This window comes from Vulpes lagopus, chromosome 11 (assembly GCF_018345385.1).
Source record: "Vulpes lagopus strain Blue_001 chromosome 11, ASM1834538v1, whole genome shotgun sequence".
In the NCBI taxonomy this organism is placed as follows: Eukaryota; Metazoa; Chordata; class Mammalia; order Carnivora; family Canidae; genus Vulpes; species Vulpes lagopus.
Genome location: NC_054834.1, coordinates 29,506,379 through 29,529,521, shown reverse-complemented (window position 1 = coordinate 29,529,521; position 23,143 = coordinate 29,506,379). Strand labels below are relative to the sequence as shown.

Here is a 23,143-nt window from a genome sequence, read left to right as displayed (position 1 = left end):
TGGATAAGGTTAGTCTTGAAACAAACCATGAAAATAGTTGCATCCTTTGGTAGAGGAATGCACAGAATTCTGACTACATCTGCTCACTAAAATGTTGAGGGTGGAAAGCAGTGATGTAATGTGGCTCTAGTCGGTCCATTGGCAATTCATACTCATCTCCTGAAGGCTTACTGCGTGTGAGATACCAATAGCCATTATGGAGCAATGGGCAAGTGGTTGGGGAAAAAAATCAGATCCCTCTAAATAAAAAATGCTTTAAAGGGAATACATCTTCAGGAAGAATAATTTAATTTTATAGCTGGAGAGAGCTGAAGAAAACATCTAGATTAACTCTGTCACTTTATGGATGAGGGGACTGAGGTCTAGTGATAAAAAAATGATTAATTTTTTTTCAAATATTCCATGTCTAATTAATGGCAGATCTGGGACCAGAGCCCTCAGAAGACAGGTAGGCAATGCAGTGGGTAGCTCACCTGTGAATCCTAGAGTCAGACGGTGTGGGCTCTGGTCCCATCTCCACCACAGACTGGCTGAGTTATCTTAAGTAAGTCATTTAAACACTCTGACTTTCAGTGTCTGCATCTGCAAAATGAGAATAATACTATAGTCTCTGTCATACATAAAATGAAAGAATCCATGCAAAACATTAATTAAGAATGTGGTGAGGCAGGGGTGCCTGAGTGGCTCAGTCAGTTAAGCATCTGCCTTCAGTTCAGGTCATGATCCCAGGGTTCTGGGATTGAGCCCCACATTGGGCTCCTGCTCAGTGGGCAGCCTGCTTCTCCCTCTCCCTCTGCCAGCTGCTCTCACCCTGCTGGTGCTCTCTCTCTGTCAAATTAATAAACAAAATCTTAAAAAAAAGAATGAGATAATGCATATTAACCAGGGACATAATAATAGCTTGATAAATGTTAATTATTAGAACTCATGTGTCCCGATTTCTTTCTTTCCTTTTTTTTTTTTTTGGTGTGTGTGTGTGTGTGTCCTGATTTCTACATTAGTAGTCTTTCTGCCACAACAGTGAAAATGGGATTTTGTTTGTTTTTTGTTTCTATGACACAGGAAGAAATCTGTGTCTCAGATCCATATGCTCATGTTGTGTTGGTGTTCCCCTTACATCTTCTCTTTCAGGGCCAAGGAGATCAAGATCAAGTTGGGAATTCTCCTTCAGAAGCCAGATTCAGCTGTTGACCTTGTCATTCCATACAATGAGAAGCCAGAGAAACCAGCCAAGACCCAGAAGTGAGTCATGAGCATGGATTCCACTCCTTTCCCTCCAGAGAATGGCTATTTCTCAAGTGGATAACACCATCCCTCATCTGTAGAGCCCTCTACACTATTACTCATTGAAGATCATAAGATCCCTCAGAGAGTTGGTTTATAAATAAGCATTTTTTACTCTCCTATGCCTGGAGCTTAATATTGGCTACAATCAGGTTACTTAAAAAATAACAATAAGGCCCTGCTGGGGACCTTGTTGGAGAGACAGACGGTCCCTTACAAAATGGCACCAGCCTCCTCATCAATTATTTACCACCCAGAAGTAGGACAAAAAAAATACCTATTCACCTTTGGAGTCAGGTAACTGCTTCTGACCCAATTACTTAAGATCACTGGATGCTCCCCTGCTAAGGAATGAGCCAAAGCTGCTTCCTCAGCAGGAAGTTAGAAATGGAAACATTTCCCTCAGGAAGATGCTAAGACCAAGGCAGATAATTTAAGCCTAATAGCTTCTTCACCAAAATAGGATTCCTTCAGCGTCTGATAGAGGAACAGAAGATGGTTCCTTGACTGAGGAATGATTTCTTGTCCAGTCTATTCTATTTAAAATGTATATTAATCATTTTAACCCCAATCCATAAATTAGTATTCCTGGCTGGACTTCCTCAGTTCTCTCTCCCTTTCCACCCACCTCCCCCTACACACTTCCACTGATGAAGGCATACAGCGAAATAATAATTCTGTAGATTGAAGCTAGTGTGGCAGGGAGTGTGGCTCACCATTTGCATGGACTCTGCTGACTTGGTAACACTATTCCAAGCACGCGCACTGTTTCCCATTGTTCCACCAGCCATGAAGCCAATCCTTGCCTAGACACACACCCTCCATCTGTCCCTTCAACCATTCTCATGGGCATGAAAAATCAAGAAAGGAAAGTGAGCAGGAGAAAAACCAGATGTATTCGAATTCCTTCACTCTGCTATCCTAAAGCATCCAGGAGATCGCAGAAACACAGGAACCCTTTTAACCTCCATTTCTTTTCAAATCTGACATATGTATAAACGGGCCCATCTTTTCTTCATCCGAATGACCTTCAACTTAATAGAGCTGGAGTGGCTGGGAGATAAAAAGACGAGTTCTTCTTTTTAAATCTTTTTCCATTAACCTAAGTGGATGTTTCCATTTTCCTCTTATTACTTCAAAGGGATCTCAAACCGGAAGTGAGGCGTAATTGAGTTTTTGCATTTAGAAAGGGGAAGCTAATTCAGTGTGGAGTGGCAGGTGCTAGGCACCAGTGGAGAATAAGAACCACATTTCACAGCAGCAAGAGATCAAAAAAACTATTTTGAAGAAAACAGTGCGGTGGTTATGGATCTGTAGGAATTCACTTTAAAAAATATATAGAAATGCATTTTCTGATTCTCTGCTTTAATGTTCCGCACAGACACTGGAGCTATGTAGCTTCATAGGGACTCGGAGAGTAGTTTTGGAAGGAAACCTGGGGTTGGTATTTATTGGATGATTTTCTTCTCCTGTCTTCTATCTCCTTTCTTCTTCCAGAAGTTTGAATTGTTTTGGAAAAAAAAAAAATCCTTCCTATCCCTAGAGACTATTTGTGTGTCTCTGCTGCATTTCTCACAGTGACCATGACAAGCCTTTCCCACCATCTTCTGAGCCCTTAAACCAGTTCCACCTCCTCAGGTTTGGCAAATTTTCCATGCCTTTTAACTAACAGGAAAAGACTATGTTCTGCATGAGCTCCATCAATTTCTCTTCTCCCCACATAAGATTTCTTTGTATTTTTGTACCCATGTTCTTCTCTCAGAAAAGAAAATAAACCTTCTCCAGACTGAAGGTATTTTTAACCCCCTCAGCTTTTAAAAAAAGCTATCCCTTTTTTTAAAAGACAGTATTTTCTGGGGCGCCTGGGTGGCTCAGTTGGTTAAGTGTCCAACTCTTATTTTTGGCTCAGGTCGTGAGATCGAGCCCCGTGTCAGGCTCCATGTCAGGCTCTGTGCTGGGTGTGGAGCCTGCTTAAGAGTCTCTCCCTCCCTCTCCCTCTGCCCTTCCAGCCTCCCCTCTCCCTCTCAAAAAAAGCATTTTCTATTTTTAAGTGTTTTTATTTTTCTTATTAGAAAAAAAGAAGTAAAAAAAAAATTGAAAAGAGTAGCCTAGATCTCTACCAGCCACAGGCAGTGTCTGTTACCATTTTAGTATTCTTAATTGCTCTTCTCCCTATGGGCCCATGTTCCACTCTGAAAAAATCTCTCTCAGCCCCTCACTCCTACTCTTCTCCCTTCCTCTTGCTTTCATCAGGTAATTCTAGAAATGGAACGTGTCAATCAAGACAAGACTATGAAACAACCAAAGCATTTACTTGGGGTTGTGGGGATGGCAATCTAGGAGACACGGGGTCGACAGAAATAAAAAATGTGCTCCCAATTGCCAGCGTGAAGTACAGGCTTATAAAGGCCAGATCAAGTTTACATAACTCATTTTGAAAGAATCATGATCAACCCTGGCCGATTTTTAACTACCTACTGCACAACTGGCTGTTCAGCCAACAGGTGTTACACTATCTCTATCTCAGTCCAAAGTGGAAGGGTGTGTTCTAGAAGGAGGTCCAGAAGCAAATGACAAGAGTCAGCTCAGAGATGTGCTCCCCTTGCTCAACGTCCTCTCGACTCTATTCTGAGTGACTCTTCGCAATGCTTGCTTGGTTTCGAAACTTCTTTCACAAAAGCCACTGCTTCTCGTATCTTCTCTTCACTCTTCTTTATCCAGACTAAACCTGACTACTCACAGGAACCCTCTCTAAAGCCTCGCCTTTGACCCTTTGCCAGCGTTTGACTCTGCTCAACGCTTGGCCTCCTGAAAACTCCCTTCACTTCTAACCCGATCTTCTCCTCTCTCTTTAAGGACTCTCACTTTCGCCCAGCCTCTGCATATGTGACCATTCCCCCCCCCCCCAGGCCGTGCGCTGGGTCCTCATAAGGAATCATAAGCATATTAGTACACCGCATAAATTTAGTTTACAATAACTGTCATCATGGCTTGTCATATAATCAATTGTGAAATGCTCTGGAGCTGATCTAGATATTCCTATAGTTTATTTTATATTGCATATGTTCCTTTTCCCCCTGCCTATGCTACTAATCTTTAGCTACATTTTGTGGTGTTTTGCCACTTTTATAAGCCTAAAATGACATCCACATAGAAGCAGGACCTAGCTGTGCACCGACGAGAACAGTTACCAAGGGTTCCCCTCTCCATACTCTCCCCAGGTAAACTGCTGAGTGAGCCTCACTGCCAGGATTACAGCTGTATGTACCATATTTGGCCCACAGACAGACCACAAAAAGTGGCATATGTTTTCATCTGCATCCCCTCCTGGGCGCCCAGGTCAATGTTGGCCATGGAGCAAGGGCTTAACAAATGTCCATGAATGGACTGGAGATGAATCATGACCATATTGCCCTGCGGGGAGAGAAGGGGGGTCAGAGCAGGCACACAAGAGCCAATAAATAACTGAGATTTCATTTTCCTTGTCAAGAAGAAAAGCATGTGAGAACATTACCAGAAGGGTTTAAACATGTGCCAGGGAACGTGTAGATTAAAAACACAACAAAACAAAAAACAAGGAAAGGAAACCACTGGTGTTTAGAGAGGTTAAAATACTTCCCCATGGTTACAGCTAGGAAGTGACAGTGTTGCCACCAGTTGTCGTAATGGTTCGTGGGGATAACACTTTCGAATTCTAAGTTTCAAGTTATTTATGGGGTTGTGGGGATGCAGACTAACTATGGGCACACTGAACCATCATTAACGTTTGCATTGGGCGCATGCTTGTGGCAAATTAGTGCTGCAGGGGGTGCGCCATCGGACAGGTGCAATGGGAAAAATTCTCCACGATTGACAAACTCTACCTTTAGGCAGTGGGTGCATTGTTGCCACGGAAGACATTCAACAAGTAAATAGGTAAGAGTAGAGTAAAGAGAGAGAACACTTACAATTGAGATGGTCACTTCCTGGACCAGTTGGCATTTACCCTGGGCATTATAAAACACACAGTTAATCATCTCTACAAATGTTTATTTTCCTTTCATATGAACTGACTTCCTCCCCCTCCCCCTACACCCACCCACACATGGAGACTCAGTGCCCACTCTCTGTGGTCAGCGATGACCTTGCAAACCAGGGCACTTACTGGTCATTTAGATCTGCATCTATCTTGTTTCCAAAGAAGTCAAACTTAATGAGGGCTGGCAAATTCTGAGAATCAGGACAGGATGAACCTCTGTTACCTCCTAGGCTGGTAATCAGAACACTGGGCTCTATGCTGTGGGCCATGCGTCCCGCTCATCTGTGTCCTTGAATCAATTTGGACTAATTTAACCCCCAGGCGGGCTCTGCATACGTCCTTTTCAGGAATTTAATATTGGCTGTGATGTACTGCTGTTATTAATCATTAGTCTGGTTCTAACAAAAGCATTTGGGACAAATTGGATCTGGTAGCGTGCTTAAGCTTGGTGCACCTGCTTATGCCATTTCTTCTTCCTGTGGTCCTCTCCACCAACCAGAGTAAAAGAGGGGGAAGGAAGGTGATTTCATTTTATGAGAGTCTTTAGAAAATCAGAAAGAGATTCAGTGAGTGAGCCAGGCCTTCCCCTTTCTGTTTCTTTTGTACAATTATCTAATGTCCTGCTATTTCTGTCAACAATCAATAGAGCCTTGGTGGGTGTCTATTATATGCATTGAAACTGGTGTAGTGAAGAAATTAAGATGTGTAAGCCTTACTACTAAGAATGTAGGTATAAAATAATGTATACATAGGAAGAATTGTCCATATGAGGTAATAAAGGAGAGCCAAAAAGGACTTAATGACCTCTAGAAAACAGGTCTCTTTCTGGTTAGACATAAAATGAGGCAAAAAATATAGGGATGTACTTGTGATCCCTTCTTCATGTCATCTCTCTAACCAGAAGAACACAGGGGGAGGGAAGGTAGTTAATTCACTTATTAAAAACAAATTTCTGAAAAAATTAAAAAAATAAAAATAAAAATAAAAATAAAAATAAAAATAAATTTCCAAGGAATTAGTGTGGAGTTCTTGATCAACGGCACCCGTGTTTCTAGCTAGGGAAATAGAAACCACGTGAGATTATTTCACCGAGTTTGTTACCCTCACTTTTGGCATGTTTAGTCTTCAAATAGTAAAAACATAAAGCCTTATGGAAAATCAAATAATTAAGGCTGAAAATCTGTACATGTTCTGCACTGAAGAACATAGAAGTGAAGGCAACATTCACAGCACTTTAGCCAAAAAATCTACTGCCACCTTGGACTCTTTTAGTTATGTAAATAAAGTTTATTAAAATTATGTAAATAATTTTTTATTTATGTAAATAAAGTGAAGCTGTATCCAAGCCTGGACAGCACAATGAAAAGTGGAATTAGTAATTGTCTTATCAACCTCAGCTGCTAATCTGAAAGCTTAAAACTCCAAGATATATATATTTTTAAAAAAGATAGAAGTAGGAATGTTTCTGGACTGTCTGAACAGTAGAATAAAAAAAAAAGTGAAGCGCTAAGGAAATTCCAATTTAAGGAAAACACCTTCATTGGCCTTAATATTCTAATACACACCTTGTTAGCTTCTTTTCACTTGACAGGAGGAACTCACATCACAATGCCAAGAGTGAGAGCAGGTGAGCCCCAGGAGAGCACAGTCAGCCATTTTTCCCAGACAACAGCCACCTGCCTTGACACAATCCTTCTGTGAGAGAAGAACTGGCTGCTATAACTGCAGGGTTTCTGCATATATAAATGTTAAAATAAAAACAGCCTAAGGGGGGCTTTTGTGTTGGCTATTACCTTCTCCCTCTGAGTCAGCATCTAGAGAATTTATGTGCAACCTTCTTATTCACGAAGTATAACCACTTTTCTTCTCATAAAGAGAACATGTTTTAAAAATCATTATCCTATCCTAACTGGGGGAGGAAAAATGCAACCAGATTTTTTAAAATGTAGACATAGCATGATCACATTCCCACCGTGAGGCAGCATCCCACCTTCCATCGTCCACCAGCCTTAATGATGGCAGTGGGATGTGGATGCAAAATCGAATGCCTTTTACTGATTGAATTGGGTGGCTAACATGGAGCCCCGGTGAGGCAGAGAATTTGAGTTCAATCCCTACAATGGGGCAACTGGATTTCATTCAGTCACATTCAGGGGAAAAAAGACCACAGTTGGCAATACTGTCACGGGATATACAAAAATGTCAAGACACAGCTTCATGACAAATAGATTATATTTTTAAACAGCGATAGACCTAAAAAGTTTGTTCAAAAGGAGAGGAAAATGCATAGTATTGATGTGTGAAAGCAAACCCAGCCCACCGAATCTGATTGCAGGAAAGAAAATAACTCAAACCCCCTCATCGTGAGGATGGGTCATTGGTTGTAGCATTTCTAAGAAAAGCAGGTCTGAGACATTGTCAGTGCATGTGGCTAATTCCCTTCTCATGGCTGTTGCCTTTTTTTTTTTTTTTCTTAATTCTTGATGTAGACCCTCGCTGGATGAGGCCCTGCAGTGGCGTGACTCCCTGGACAAGCTCCTGCAGAACAACTGTAAGTTGGAATTGTCTTCTGGTCATGGAAGGGACAGAGGCCAAAACTCGCCCTTGTATTGCCTTTGTCCTTCTCCAATTTTGACATGGCTTCAATTTTTCAAAGTGGCCTTAACAAGGGAAGGATGCAGGATGCCTGGGTGGCTCAGCGGTTGAGTGCCTGCCTTCCCCTCAGGTTGTGATCCTGGGGTCCTGGGATCGAGTCCTGTATCAGGTTCCCTGCAGGGAGCCTGCTTCTCCCTCTGCCTGTGTCTCTGCCTCTCTCTCTGGGTCTCTCATGAATAAATAAATATAACCTAAAAAAAAAAAAAAAAGGAAGGATGACAAAGGAGTGTGGTTATCCAGCTCACAAGAAGGAGGTCTACTGCGCATTAAGAAACTGTGGAAATAAAATGTCCTGAGGACTGGTGACTGCAGGTTAATTTCCCATCTGCCCTGCTTCCTCGTGTGAGCAGAGCAAGCAGCCTGACCTGTGTGCTTCTTCAGGTTTTCATCAGTGAGAGAGAGAGATACTCCCTTTTCCAGCTTAGCCTCACGGTGGTGTGGCAAGGATTGGCTAGAGCGGCATGCGGGTCACTGGGTGAAGAATCACAGGTTGGGCACTATGTCCCCGTTCAAGCTGCTGGTAACTGCTTTTGTGGCCCAATGTGGGGTGTTCTCTCCATCAGCCTTGTTTCCTCCTCTGGTGTTTGCTTTTTATGTCTTCATTCAAGACACCACCAAAATGCCAGCAAGAACCGTTTCCAAGCTAATTCCAGCCCACCTGGGGACTCCTTGCTTTTCCCCTAATGCAAATCCTTGCTGATTCCCAAGGTCTGCGATATCGAGTTCAAGCTTCCAAGGTTTACCAGTCTGCAGTCCAACTGAAGTGCTCTCCCCTCCCGATGCAACTTCTACATGCAATCCCTTTGGCTGGAATACTTTGTATTCATGTCTCTACCTGTTGAAATTCTTCCTCTCTTCTAAAATTGAATCCAAATACTAAATGCTTAGTCTTCCTTGGCCATCCAGAATGATCTCCCTCTGAGCTTTCACAGCAACTTGTCTGAAATTCTTTTCTCCTGCTTAATACTTATTCCATGTACTTTTTCATTGGTGGCTCCCTCCTGTGATAGATTATAAACTCAGTGACAGTCAGGATCTGAATAATTTCCCAATAAGAAGTATACAATTATGGGGAGGATAAATAGTTGAATAGTTCATCTTAAAAATATGATTTCATTTCAGACACCCTACCCATATTTCTCCACCTTTACTGCAAGAATGGCATATGAAATGTTAGATGCTTTGCAAAAATGAGGATTTAAAAAATATTTCTCACAGGAGCATCATGATCAATAGGCACAGAGTAAATAACAAAGAATATACGTTGAATTGTATATGAATTTTTTTTATGTCTTGTTTTTGGTAGGGAAGCTTCTGTTTATGAGATAGAATCATTATCTTGTATTTGGACAGTCAAACCTCAACTCTGTAACTTTCTTAATCATATCCAATTTTGATTCTCTTTTTATTTCTTGTGATAAACAGAATACCCTGCCCTGACACATATAAAGTGTTGACTTAATGGGTGAATGAATTAACTCAATTTGCTTCCTGGACCCAGAAATCGCATGAAGTCAACCAAGAGAAAATTTTTTATGTTTCTATGTTTATCAATTGACTTTATTTCTTACCTTACACAATAGTTTTGGGGCCAGTTGCAACCTGACAGATGATATATTGATACATTGTGAGTGCTAAGTATCCTGGGTGCAGGTATTTATTGCTGTGGTCAAGAACCCTGAGAATTAGCAGAACTATTTTCATGTTTGCAAAACCATTAAGGAGAAGGATATATATTTATGTGCCCATATGCAATCCTTTTCAGTCATGCTAATCCTTTGGGCCACACATTTATAAGTTTCAGGTGTTTAGGGGACAGGGAGCTATTGGCATAAGAAAGATAAGGGTAGAAGTTAAGCCAGAGGCAGTTATTACCACTTTAGCATTTGTTGAGGAACTGGAGTCTTCCAGGTTGCAAACAGATGATTACCATGTTGTGAGCTTGATGCCTGAGATTCTCACAGTAATGTTTTCTACTTCTCAGTTCAGAAAATATAAATTCATGTGTGTGTGTACATATATATCTACATATAATATTCACATTTCTCTTAATTATATATATTTAAAATTACATATGCATATATATGTGTTACATAGTGTGTATCTGTGTACACATGTGTGTGTCCATATACTCATTTTTAAAGATTTATTTATTTATTTTAGAGAGAGAGAGAGTGTGTGTGTGTGTGTGTGTCCATATAATCTTCAATTCTACATAATTATCCTCCTAGGTAACTAACATTTTTAAGACTTGGGTGATTGATATCTCCAAATGATATGTGGGAAAGCATTTGATAATCACTCAGGTCAAAATTCTTCCTTTGAAAGGGTATCTCTCTATACTCAAACTAGCTTAAGTGAAAAAGAGGGGTTCTGGTATGAAAAGAGAGACCTCCTGAAACAAAGGAGAGCCACGTCCTAGGGCAGGGCCTGCCATTAGTAAATAAGACAGACTCTCTCTAAGTCTAGTCCTCAACTCTTAGTATCCTTCTGTCTCTCTCTTCCTCTTTATTTCCCATCTCCCCCTCTGCCCCTGCTTCACTCTTGACTCCCCTTCGTGCTCTGTGCCTCTCTCTGGTCACGTTGTCTTCGCTCTCTGCTTCCCTCTCTGGCTAGCTATCCCCGGAGAAGGACTAATGGAATGACTGGCACACTCAATAATTCTACCCTGGCACCACTGACCTGAAGAAACAATATTTGACCCATTCTTCCAGATGCCAACTATTATGCCTCATGAATAAATTTAAGCCAAACTTGAGCAACTCAGTTCTCATGAGATGTTTTTATTTGAATCTGTTAAAACTAATGATCCAAGACCAGAAATATCTCGCATTACCTGTGATTGATGCAAAATAGGTAACGAAGGAAGAAAGGTACATTTGAGAAATCTATGCATTTGAAACTCCACAATCTCCTCTTGCATGACTGATCGGATAAACTAAACCATTTAACCTTGAGGAGTATAGCACCTTTGTTGACTTACAAAGAGTATTTGTCATTCTGTTCCACTAATGTAGGGTACTGACTCACAATTGATATAGTTCCCAAGCATTCCTGAATTTAACCACATTTTTCTTGAGTGGAAATTAAATCAATTGGTACTTAACCTCTTAAAAATAAGACAATTAAGGCGCTATTCAATCTTTTCCAGCTAACAAGGTTTCTCTTACCTTTCCTCATTTAAAAAATAATTTTTAATCCTCCAATGTATTTGATTGTGTTTTGAAAGTATGTCGATTTCTTACACATTTTATGTTCAACTCTGTAGGTGACGCCATCTGTATTCATCAGGTCCATGGGACAAATAACCAGTGTGTTGTTCATTAAACACAAAAATAGATCGCATATGGGAGCTTAAATATGAAATTTCTCCCTGTGACTGTCTTTAAGAGCAGAGGAGGAATGAAACACAATCTAATAGCAGCAAAGTTTTTATGTGAATTCTTTTTTTCCCCAGGATCTCCAGAAGGTCAGAACATTTCCTGAGACACCCTTGAGATTTGGACTCTTCCATGGGGAATAGAGTAGCCTGGATCTCTCTCTCTCTCTCTCTCTCTCTCTCTCTCTCTCTCTCTCCTGTCTTTGTATTCACCTTCTGTTTCTCACTCTTTGGTTTCCAATATTATCCCCTCTTTTCTGGCTGTTCTATGTCTTCATCTTACTCACTGGCAGCCACAAATTTCTTTAAAGCAATAATGATAATGATATCAAGAATAATAAACAAGAGCTTCCATGTATTATTCACCACATACTAGGCACTGTCCAAAGCACTTTGTATATATTGGTTTATTTAATGTGTGTAATACATTGAGGACTTGGGTACCATAACATTCTCTATTTTTCAGAAAAGCAAACTGAGGTTAGGTAACTTGATTATGAAATAAAACATTAGAGTAGTAGCAGAAAATTTATTTTTCTTCTAAGTTTGTGTTCTTCAGTTCTGTGACTTGGGGGCAAATGCTTCCCTTAATGGGTCTTATATAGTTCAGCACAAATCTATGAAATGTTAAGCACAGGGGCATCTGCGTGGCTCAGATGGTTAAGTGGCCGACTCTTGCTTTCAGCTCAGGTCACGATCTCAGGGTCATATGATTGAGTCCTGTGTTGGGCTCTGTGCTCAGTGCAGAGCCTGGTTAAGATTCTCTCTCTCCCCTGCCCTTTACCCCCATCCTCCCACTCTCACTCACTCTCTCTTTCTAAAAAATAAAAGTGTTGGGCACAGATTTAGATAGCAAGTGGATGTGAAAGAGAGGCAAAAACCAATGAAACTCAAACCTTGAACTCAACGAATTGACAGCCTCCTGGAGAAGACCATTATGTAAGCGACAGTCACAACAAAAGAACAAAGAGAGCTCTTCCCTCATCATAATAAAAATTTTCAAGAGCAAGTGGTATACCTCCCATGTGAGGCAACACTTGAGTTGGGTTTTAGATAGTGATAAAGATCAATTTTAAATTGGGCATGAATAATAATGATAAAAGCCAATACTTACTGAGTGAGCTATCCTGTTCAACACCAGGTAGGAGCTTTCCACGGATTACTGAATCCTTACAACAACCTTATCGTTTTATGATTATATCCATTCAGCAGATGAGGCAGTAGAGGCTCACAGAGGGTGGGTAACTTGCCCCAGCCACCGTAGTAATGTGGTTTGCTAGCATCCACCCACGCAGCCTGGACTCCAGAGCCCATGCTCTGAACCAGTAAGCTATGCAGTGGCACCTATCAGGTATCTGTTCATTAAATTTCACTATTTTTCCTCTAGGACAAGAAATTTATTCTAATCTTGTTTTCAAAATTTTTATTACACCAAACTGACTTGGTTTTATCTGACACTCTTTTTATTTTCAAGGGAAAATATAAGTGGCTTCATTTTCTTCTTTGGGAGGGCTGCTACGCTATTTTGCTCGGATGTCAAAAGTGACACGATTCATTAGGGCCAGCTCTGGGACTATAATGTGGCTCACAAGCCAGACTGCTGCCACACGACCAGAGATCAGGTGGGCTTCCTCTGCTTCCTAGGTAGTGGACACCTGAAGAGGTATATTGAGAAGTACTCTGAGGCTCTGTGCAGGCTCAGCTGGGAAGACTGTGGCGATTTACAGGGATGCACAGTGGGAGCTCCACTGGGGTGTAGAGGGGGCTGGCAGTGGTGTGGGCCATAGAAGACATGTGTATTCTTTGCAGAATAGAGACATTCTTCCTGGAGGTCTATTTGGCTCTAACCCAAGAGGACTTCCTCAGGGGTTATGGGAATTGAACAGAGAGTGTTGAGGAATGGACCAATAGACACTCAGAGGCTAAAGAGAAAAGGTATCTGGAGACTGTCTTGAGGATCCTACTAAGGGACCATCCAGAGAATTCTCAAAAGCCAGTTGAGAGAAAGAAGAGATGCTTGAAGCATCTCCTAGACTAAGAGAGTATAAAGCCATTTTATGAGTCTCCAAAGTGTATGCATTTTTAAAAAGCCTTGAAATCATACTGTAGAATTCAATGAGAATGATAAAGCCAGTACCCAGGAAATGGACTTACTTCACTGGAAAGTTATTTTCCAATCTCACCGTCAAGATGCCTGGTAAATGTTAACACTGTTCTGGAGTCCAAGTGCGTGTCCTCAGGTCATAAAAAACAATGCTTGGGAGGACTGGGGTTTTATCTCTACCTTTAGATGTGGAATGGGTGATTCAGAGTGCCTGATAGGTTGTGGGGAGATGGGCCAGATGAGAGTAAATTGGCCACAGGCTTATTCTGTGAAGTTATAGCTTCCTCTACAGTCTTGCGTGGGCGCTCATAAGACTTCATGTCTGCTATCATTTCCCAGCAGCTAGAAAATGCCTGGGAATCTTTCCATTTCAACAGAGACTATCTGACACCTCTTGTTTAAGAAATAATGAAAACTTGAACCGTGACAGAGAGATCTAGACCTTCTTTCAGCATATATGCTGACTCCTGTGTCACTAAATTATAACAAATGGTGCTAGAAATATAGAAAAAAGAAAAATATATATATATGAGCAGGGATAGAGGGAAAACAAGCCGGGGGAGAGGCAGAGGAAGAGGCAGAAGCAGACTCCTCGCTGAGCAGGGAGCCCAACATGGGGCTTGACCCCAGGACCCCAGGATCATGACCTGAGCTGAAGGCAGATGCTTAACCAATTGAGCCACCCAGGCACCCCATGTAAACATATTTTAAAATAATCTAAAGTCTATTCTACATGAGCAACAAACACTGAAAACACAATCACCATAATTGTAATTATATTAAATTGAATATGTTTTAAAAACCAATTTATGATTGATGGGCATAGGGATGACTCAGCATGTGGTAACTTCATTGGATCCCTTCTCACCCATCCTCAGGTCTCAAACTGAATGTCCCTTTCACATGGAGCCTCCTCTATACTTCAAACGAAGTTAAGACCCTTCTGTTACCCTGTGGCCATCTTTCATATGGTTTTTCCTTTGTCGTGTCAATGGTATTTGTGTCTCTTCATTTTCTTTCTACTTCACCCAGAATCTACAAACTCCATTAGGGCAGGAACCATGATGACTTTACTTACCATAGGGACTTATCATAATGCCTGGAACAGAACACCTGCTCACAAATCATCTGTAGGAAAATTTAAAAAAAAAAAAGGATCATAAGTAGTTTGCACAAGATGATCAACATTGGTATTACACGACCAAACCAAGTTGCAAAATTTTTTTTCTTTTTGGTAATTGATAAGTATCTAAAATGCTATAAGTGTTTGTAGTATTCCCTGATGCTGTATACAGATAACCCTTATCACCAAATACAGGCTGCCTGGATTTGAATCCCAGCTCTGCCACTCAGCAGCTGGTTCATTAAGAGCAAGTTACTGACTTCTAACTCTTCGTAAAAGAGGACATTAATAGCACCCACCTCAGGTCCGTAATGTGAGTAAATGAGTTAACGCTTGTAAGGTTCTTATGTGACAGAAATACCCAGTAAATGAACCTAGGCTATAAAGTAGGATATAGTGTTAGTAAACTAGCAAGCACATTTATAATAAATATGTAATATATTTTTGATGAATTTATAATGCATGTATGTATACAGGTAGTGCATATGTATTTATCCATCCAACCGACCTTCTCCCTAACTAGATGGACTTGCCAGCTTCAAAAGTTTCCTGAAGTCTGAGTTCAGTGAGGAAAACCTTGAGTTCTGGCTTGCCTGTGAGGACTACAAGAAGATCAAGTCCCCTGCCAAGATGGCTGAGAAGGCAAAGAAAATTTATGAAGAATTCATCCAAACAGAGGCTCCCAAAGAGGTATGTATTGATGGGAAGGTGGGTTAAGTTTGGCCACTGTTCTCTGAGCTGGGCATCGGAGAGGATGGGAACCTTGCTCCTGGCGCATCGTAAGCAGTCAGCAAATTTCTGTGAGGTGAATGGATGTGGACATCCTAATCCTGGGCCTTCCTCCATGTGTGGGTCCCGGTTTAAAGTTGGGTCCCGGATTAAAGTTCTCCCATCCTCAGTCCCCTTCGCCGTAAACATCTCACGTGCATATATGTGTGTGTACCTAGAGCATGTTTAAAACTACAGCTGTTATGACTCTAAAAATTCTCCAAGTCTTGTATGTTGACCTAAAATTTACCAGTTTACGTTGATGCGCAGAGGATTGAGCCATATAACACACTTGTGCAGGCAAGTAGCAATCTAAAGTTTCTTTCTCCGAATAGTCACCTCAGCCTTTTCTCAGCAGGAACTGGTGGAGAAAATACAGTGGTAAGAATTGGAGCTAAAATTTTGAAAAAAGAAATGGCCACGCATTGTTCAAATGTGCAGATAATGCGTACACTGCAAATTGTCATTTAACCATATCTAAAATTCATCAATAATGCTTTCCTGGCTAAGTCAACAGATGAATATTTATCAGAATAATTCATTAGAGGAGGCCTATGCATATAAAAGTAATAGACAAATAGCAGTTATTAGTTGCTGGATACAATGTGTTAGAGAGTGGTAAAGACATCCCTTCTTTTATTTTTTTTTTAAAGACTTGTTTGAGAGAGAGAGAAAGAGAGAGCAAGGGGAGGGGCAGAAGGAGAGGGAGAGAGAACCGCAACCAGGCTCCCCACTGAGCGTGGGGCCCGACGCAGGACCCCTCATGACCCTGAGATCATGACCTGAGCCAAAACCAAGAGTCGGACGCTCAACCAACTGAGCCACCCAGGTGCCCCCAAGACATCCCTTATTTTAAACATGAAGGTTAGGAAAGAGCCTCATACTTCTTTGATACTCAACCGTTCTGAGTAGAATTGCCTTCCTAGCTCAGTATATACTCAGTGTAAGAGAAGGACGAAGCATTGCTTTAGTGTAGCAGCAAGAGTAGCAGATTGGGAACAGAGAAATACACAGTATGGCCTGTCCCTCCGGAGTGTTAGTGGGCATGTAAGTTGACCTCACTGGGCTCAGAGTCTCCACATGCAGAGGCCGGCCCTGGACATTAGCTCTGAGGCTGCTCTGTATCCTCTTCCACTACACCTGCAGAAAGCACTCCAGCCCTTCTCATCATGGTCTCAACTCCTCCATCCTGGACCTTGGAGCACAGCTCACGCCCCCTGTCCAGACCATTCTGGCTTGGCACTCCCCAGTCAAGCTTTAGTCCTTGATTCTGCCTCCAGCCACACCAACGTCCTCTGAGCTCAGATAGCTTTTCTCCATACCAAGGACATCTAGCAGCTCCGGAGAGACTGGAGACATTTTCCAGGGTTCCAATTCAGAACCACAGGCTAATTTGGATTCTGTTCCCTTCTCTTTTACAGACAGAGAACTTAAGAGTCCTTAAAGCATATATGAGATGATAAAACGGTGATTTCTCTCAAATCAAACTCAGGCACGCCTGTGCAGGCTGTAGACTGCACAATTCCAGGGGGGACCATTCACATGGACTCTAATATGAATGACGTTTCCGAGACGTGTGCAATGTGTCAGCACTGCACTCAGGGCATAAAAGTCACAGTGCCTTCCAACACTGCGGCCTGCTGGTTAAAAGCTACATTGCCAGGTTTCTGAATCTTCTCTCTACCACTTATGACCTTGAGCAAATCACTAAACATTCTGCTCCTTGATTGCAAGATGTAGAGGTCAGTATCTGCCTCAGAGCTGTGAGGTTAGATGGGTTCACCAGCACAGAGCCTGTAAAAGTAACATCCCCAGCAAGGAGCCTGCACAGACGAAGCACCAATAAACATGAGCTGCTATTCTTATTGGTCTTCTGTCAAAAGCACTGTTTCATGGTTTGTTTCAGGAAAGACCAAGTTTCCTACCTCTTCTAGAACCATGCACAAGGTCTTGAGTCCCAGGCAGGACTCCTTTTCCCTCTTTACTCTCTCCATCAGGCAGGAAACCAAATGCTGGGGAAGGAAGGATGAGGGACTAGGCATTAGGACACCAGGATCCAAATTCTGAGCCTTTGATGCAAATACACATCTTAGGTCTGTGGCCTTGAGAAAGCCACTGAAGCTTGATATATATATTCATAGGCCCATCGTGAGGATTAGGTGCCATATGCACGTATTAGCTGCCAGTGGAGGGTCTGACACCTGGCAGGTGTCTAACACTGATTGGATCCTAATGTGACTCGTTCATGTATTGGAGCTTCACTTGCCTTACCCCATTGCCCATGAAACAGAAGTGATGTTTCTTACTTTTTATGACCCTCTGCCCCTCAAGTGTTTTATTGGTGACAAATTCCACTCCCCCTTCCCACCCCTCATCAAATCCTGCAACCTGAGCTGACTCAAGACCCTATTTCCTGGCCCCCAGGTGAATATCGATCACTTCACAAAGGACATCACCATGAAGAGCCTGGTGGAACCTTCCCTGAGCAGCTTTGATGTGGCCCAGAAGAGAATCTATGCCCTGATGGAAAAGGATTCACTGCCTCGCTTTGTGCGCTCTGAGTTTTATCAGGAATTAATCAAGTAGTAATTCAGTCGAGCTATGAGAATCACCCTGTGAGTTTTTCCTCCTTAATAACCCTGCATTTTCTAGCAACCTGCGTATCTTCCCATAACAGCTTCTTTCAAAGATCCCCAAACAAGGAAAATCCCAGGGAGTGTTGCTTACTCTTTTTGTGCACTTTGTTTTGGATGTTTATTGTCTGAATGTCTTCCTTTCCCAGTTTCTTCTTCCTGTCTGATCCTTAATTAAGTTCTCCTCAGTGTGTTCTTTTCAAAGCTAATCAGAATCACAGAAAAACTCTGCTGAAGGCAAGGAAGTATAATACAAGAATATGGTATCATTGAATGTGGGTCCATATGGTTTAGGTAATGAATCTCCACCTAAACTGATCTGAAAAGAATGTAGATGTAGAAAGACCAATTTCACGTGAGATTAACTGATCTCATTTGCTGTTGTAATTCTGACCCAGAGGCAATGACCCCTCCATTTCTGACCTTGGTTAGCAAAAGGTGAAATGAATTTTATGAGGCAGCCACTATTTGATTTGTTTAAAGCACATACATTATTTAAAACATCAGTCTTCCATTTAGAGCATCTTTGTGTTGGCTGGAGATCACTAACAAGAGATATAACCATGAATACGTTGTGTTTATACAAAATCAATCTGAACACAATCCGTATTGATTCTTTCCTTTTACCTCTCTCATACCCCCCTACCCAGTTTACCAAATTCTGTATTAAATCAATGACCCGACAGTGGAGTATTTAATAAATGTATATATGCCTCTAGCATGTAGTCCCAATGTTTCCATTTCCAAATTATTTTAAGTCCATGTGAGTATAAAATTCCAGAATTTTCAACTCCAATCATGTAAAATAAAACAGATGCTGTCCAGCACAGTGTCTCTTACCTCAATATCAGGAGAGCTATACACTAAAATGGAAAAATTTTGTCAAGCCTAAAATGGTTAATTACCCTATGATGCCATCTGTTTGTTTAGGAAATGATGATTACCTTTAAAATACCAAATTATCTTTAGAAAAGTTAATTTGACTACATGTAGAGGTTTTCTAAGTGAGACAGAGTTTCAAAGGACCCTGCATTTTGCAAAATGATGTGATTTTTTTTTAGCAACCCCATCTTGCCTCCCTATTTTGCTCCCTGTATTAGTGGATTATATTTACCCTCAAGGTGCACATTTATATCCTAATGTGACTCGCATGCAGCTGACTGATAAGCCGTGGTATTTTTTTTTTAGTAGTTTTGAACTTTTAATTCTATCTTTCATTATCATAAGTCTTGCTAGATTTTTTTTTCTTATCTTTAGGAGACTTGATTATGTAGTGATTTACACAATTTAGTTGTAAGGCGATCAAGCTAAACGCATACGAGGCTAAACAAGATGAGGCTATTGAGTTAATTTGGAAAGAATTTATGAAAGGATTAATAAAATTCTGAAACATTTAAGGAGAAGATTGCATTGTTTAGTCTTGCATTTCCTCCTTGTATATTCCTTTTTCCTCCACACACTCCTCGTTTTCCATGTTCGTGGCTCATGTATTCAGTGGTTTCCTAACAATATTCAAAGTGAAGCAACCATGCTACTGTATTCTTTAGGCAAACACTGGTTGTGTTGGTTGGCTCCAGGTTTGCTATTTTGAAAGATAGGCTGCCCTTCTGAATACTCGCTATTTCACATTTGGAGAGTGGGTTGGAGTGAGTGAGTCCACTGCAACAGTTGCCAGTGTGGTAAGAGTCCATTCATAGTTGTAAATATTGCTCACTTCGGAGAAACTTGTCATTAAGCAGTTGACAGCTAGGCCAGGTCAACACTGAGAGCATTGAGAAGTCCTTACCACGTGCATTTGTGTAGGAGTGACACGCAACTCAGAGCAAAACTTCCTGACACCACCTTGCCCAGCATCTGTTTCCAGGGCCTAAATCAGTATAAAATCTCCAGCCCTATACTTTATCATGCAGCTAGAAATATTAAGAACCCAAGCATCTAGGTGAGTTATTGTTCTTGAACATGAAAACATTTTCAAGCAAAATGTTAATTTAATTGAAAATTCAAAATCTTTCATTCACGTTGTCTGAAAGAGCCAAATGTTTGAAAATGCTCAGAGAATTTGCTAGATGTTACAGAGCTCACCCAGATGGTTGACGTCACACAGACCCAGATCAACTGTATTCATGAACTGATTGCACACCCTATGGCAGTGGGTAGGACTTGTCAGTGGAGGCTAAGGAGGGCCTTCCCCTTTTCAGAGGCTGAACTCAGGAGGCAAAGGGCAGAAAAGCACCACCACAAGGGCAGTGCAGTGAAGGAAAAAAAAAAAAAGAATGAATGCTTTCCAGCCAAACGATGGCGTGTAATATATATTTATGTATTTGTATATGTGATTTTAAATTTAAAGTAATATACACACACATCAGAAACTATTCTAACGCATGAATTGATAAAATTAAAAGGAATACAAGTATCACAACCCAAAATGAGAAAGCAAACATATGAAAACTGCCCTTAAAAAGTTCTTTCAAATCTTTTTAAAGTGTTCTTAAACTTAGGAAAAGGAAAACACACACACACACACACACACAACAGTGTTACTAGAAGTTTCCATGGTAACAAAAAGAAAGTAACATTCTTTTAATTCTGGGAAATTAGAAAAAACGGGGATGATCTTTCCAGAAACAAAGAAATGTGTAATATCTCTTTACCACTCCCTTTCCCTTCCCACCTCCCTCCCCACTTTCTCTAGAGTAAATCCCTGGGAAAGCAAGAAACTTAATGCAAGAGTCCTGTGGTGCTTTCATTTTCCTCCCTTGTGGAGGACGACGAACTACAGTCGCAAGTGATCTGGGATGTAGAGAGGTAGCAGAGCCAGACTGTGGTCAATGGAAAGAGAAGTAAAGGCTTCTCATTCTTGAAAGAAACCTAGATTAGGCCAGGGAATGGCCCACGACCTAAAATTTTCTGCCTGGGTTTGATACAGTTTGGGGTTGGCGTCAGATTAGGATCCAAATTGGACCAGAGTAAAGAGGTAGACTGTTGATTCTAGAGGAAATTAAGGAGCTCTGTTTATCTACTAAAGCAGTGCTTGCTCACATGAACAACTCCCTCCCTCTCTCTCTCTCTCTCTCTCTCTCTCCTTCTCCCAGACAGACCTTCTGAGATGGAAAACTGAGGCATTTCAGTCCCTTTGATTTCACATCAGTAGCATCCAATGTATAGAAACATTTTGCTCCCCATGCCCTGTGAACTCTAATTCTCTATTGTATAAATTATACTATCAGTAGATTTCAGTTTTTAGTGCGTAATGAGAAAAACTTGGTGAAAGAAATTGCTTTTATTTCTACCCTCTACAAATCCATGGATTTGCTTGATTGGTGGGTTCTCTCTCCAGACTTCTATTCTAGTGGGATGGGGTTATTAATTGCCTCCCAAAGAATAAGAGCTGTTCAGAAGTTTCAGTAAAAACTGACTATCAGCAAATCAGTGGATACACTCATAAGCATCCCCTGCCAGGGCTTTGTCAAATTATCTATCTCGATCACAGATTTGATCATGAACATTATTTAAAAGGCTATCTGTGTCATAGCAGCCCATTCTCCCTATTTCCTGGGACTTCAGCAAGTTTGGGAGATAAAGGCTCAGGAGTTAAAAGGGAAGAGAGGAGGGAAGGGTAGTGGTGAAGAAGGGAGTGCCCAGACCTATGAAGTTAATCGATTTACTAGGAAACATTTAAGAACAGCTCCCTTTAGCTGAAAATCAAACCACTTCTCATTGTCTTCACTACGGTTTGCAAACAAGACATGCCTTGATCACAACGCAGCTAGATGAGAAACTTCATCTTCAAATCTTAGAGAGTCTTGATTAGAAGAAAGAACAGATGTAGAGATCTGCTTTCCCCCACTTGGCTCACTTGTGCGGGAGAGAAGAGAATGGAGAACTGAGTTTCTAACACCCAAACGTCTAAACCCAAGAGCCAGGGAACTCTATGTAGGTTCTGGACGTGAGGTCTTCACGCATCTCGGTCTATCCTGACTGACTTGTCATTAGGCCTCTAAGGTTTTCTGGTCTCCATTCTACTGGACGAGTATGTAGGTAACACTTGTTTGGGAGGAGGCTCTTCCGTTAACAATTTAGCAACTGCCACCTGTGTTAAACATACTTTCACCCAAATAGGGCATGTGGCGACCAGAGCAATGGATAGTCAAGGAAAGGCTTTCCCCAGTATCAGTGAACCCTCATGGAACTGAAAAGATCAACTCTTCCAACTGAGGAGACATTTGCAGCTTTGAATGGAAACTCAGAGAAGAGAGTGAAAGGGGAAAAAGTCTTGGGAATGTTATCCTCACCTCACAGTTTAATAATAATAATCTTCTTATTTTTCTAGTAGAGAAGCTACACATCAAACTTATTCAAATCCAGTTTAAGAAGCCTCTTGCAAGTTACTTGTTTTCTCACCTGAGGTACTTTCCCTCCCAACCTCACATCTATACCCCCCTTTCTTTCTTCCCCCCTGCAAGAGGAAACATTTAAGATAACTGAGTCTAATCACAATTATGTAACAATGGATACATTAAGAGCATTTAACTTCCTAAGAAAATGTGTAAGCTAAGTTGTAGGCAAAACAGGGGGAAATGCTGAGAAGTTTTCCAATGGAGGGAAATAATCCAGATCATTTCTTCTAAAAGTTCCTTATATGTCATACAGTAGCAGGATTTGGGAAGACCAAAAAAGTTTTATAAATGCCAGAACTCGCATCTTTGGGAGACACGTCCCAGAGACAGGAGAAGAAATGAAAGGCTGAAAATCCATCTGTCAGCATTTATCCCATAAGTTTTTCATTTAGAAACAATTGTTTATCTTCTGATTTTGTAGTCAGTATGTTGTGTACTATGTGACTTATACTTCTTGATAAATAATGCACCAAACATGTATCATGTAACCACGATCACCTATATTGTATTAAATATATATCTGTATAACAACCTCTGTGAATCTTTCTTGACTCTCGAACATGCTTGATATGAAACTATTCCTTAAGACAGGCTTTCGGGGGGAGGGGCACCTGGGTGGTTCAGTGATTGAGCATCTGCCTTCGGCTCAGGGTGTGACCCTGAGATCCCTGGTCCTGGGATCGAGGCCTGCATTGGGCTCCCCGCAGGGAGCCTGCTTCTCCCTCTGCCTGTGTCTCTTCCTCTATCTGTGTGTCTCTCATGAATAAATAAATAAACTCTTA

The 23,143-nt window shown here is 41.3% G+C and overlaps 1 protein-coding gene across 1 annotated transcript in view; it reads left to right on the top strand.

The window, feature by feature from the left end:
- RGS5 (regulator of G protein signaling 5) overlaps nt 1-22,892 on the top strand; it is a 47,360-nt gene extending 24,468 nt beyond the window's left edge. The window contains exons 2-5 of the mRNA XM_041721775.1: nt 1,132-1,242; nt 7,792-7,853; nt 15,087-15,253; nt 17,756-22,892. Of these exons, the coding sequence (XP_041577709.1) occupies nt 1,132-1,242; nt 7,792-7,853; nt 15,087-15,253; nt 17,756-17,917 (502 nt within the window). The 3' untranslated portion in view covers nt 17,918-22,892. The remainder of the gene's footprint in view (nt 1-1,131; nt 1,243-7,791; nt 7,854-15,086; nt 15,254-17,755) is intronic.
- Nucleotides 22,893-23,143: the final 251 nt, after the last annotated feature.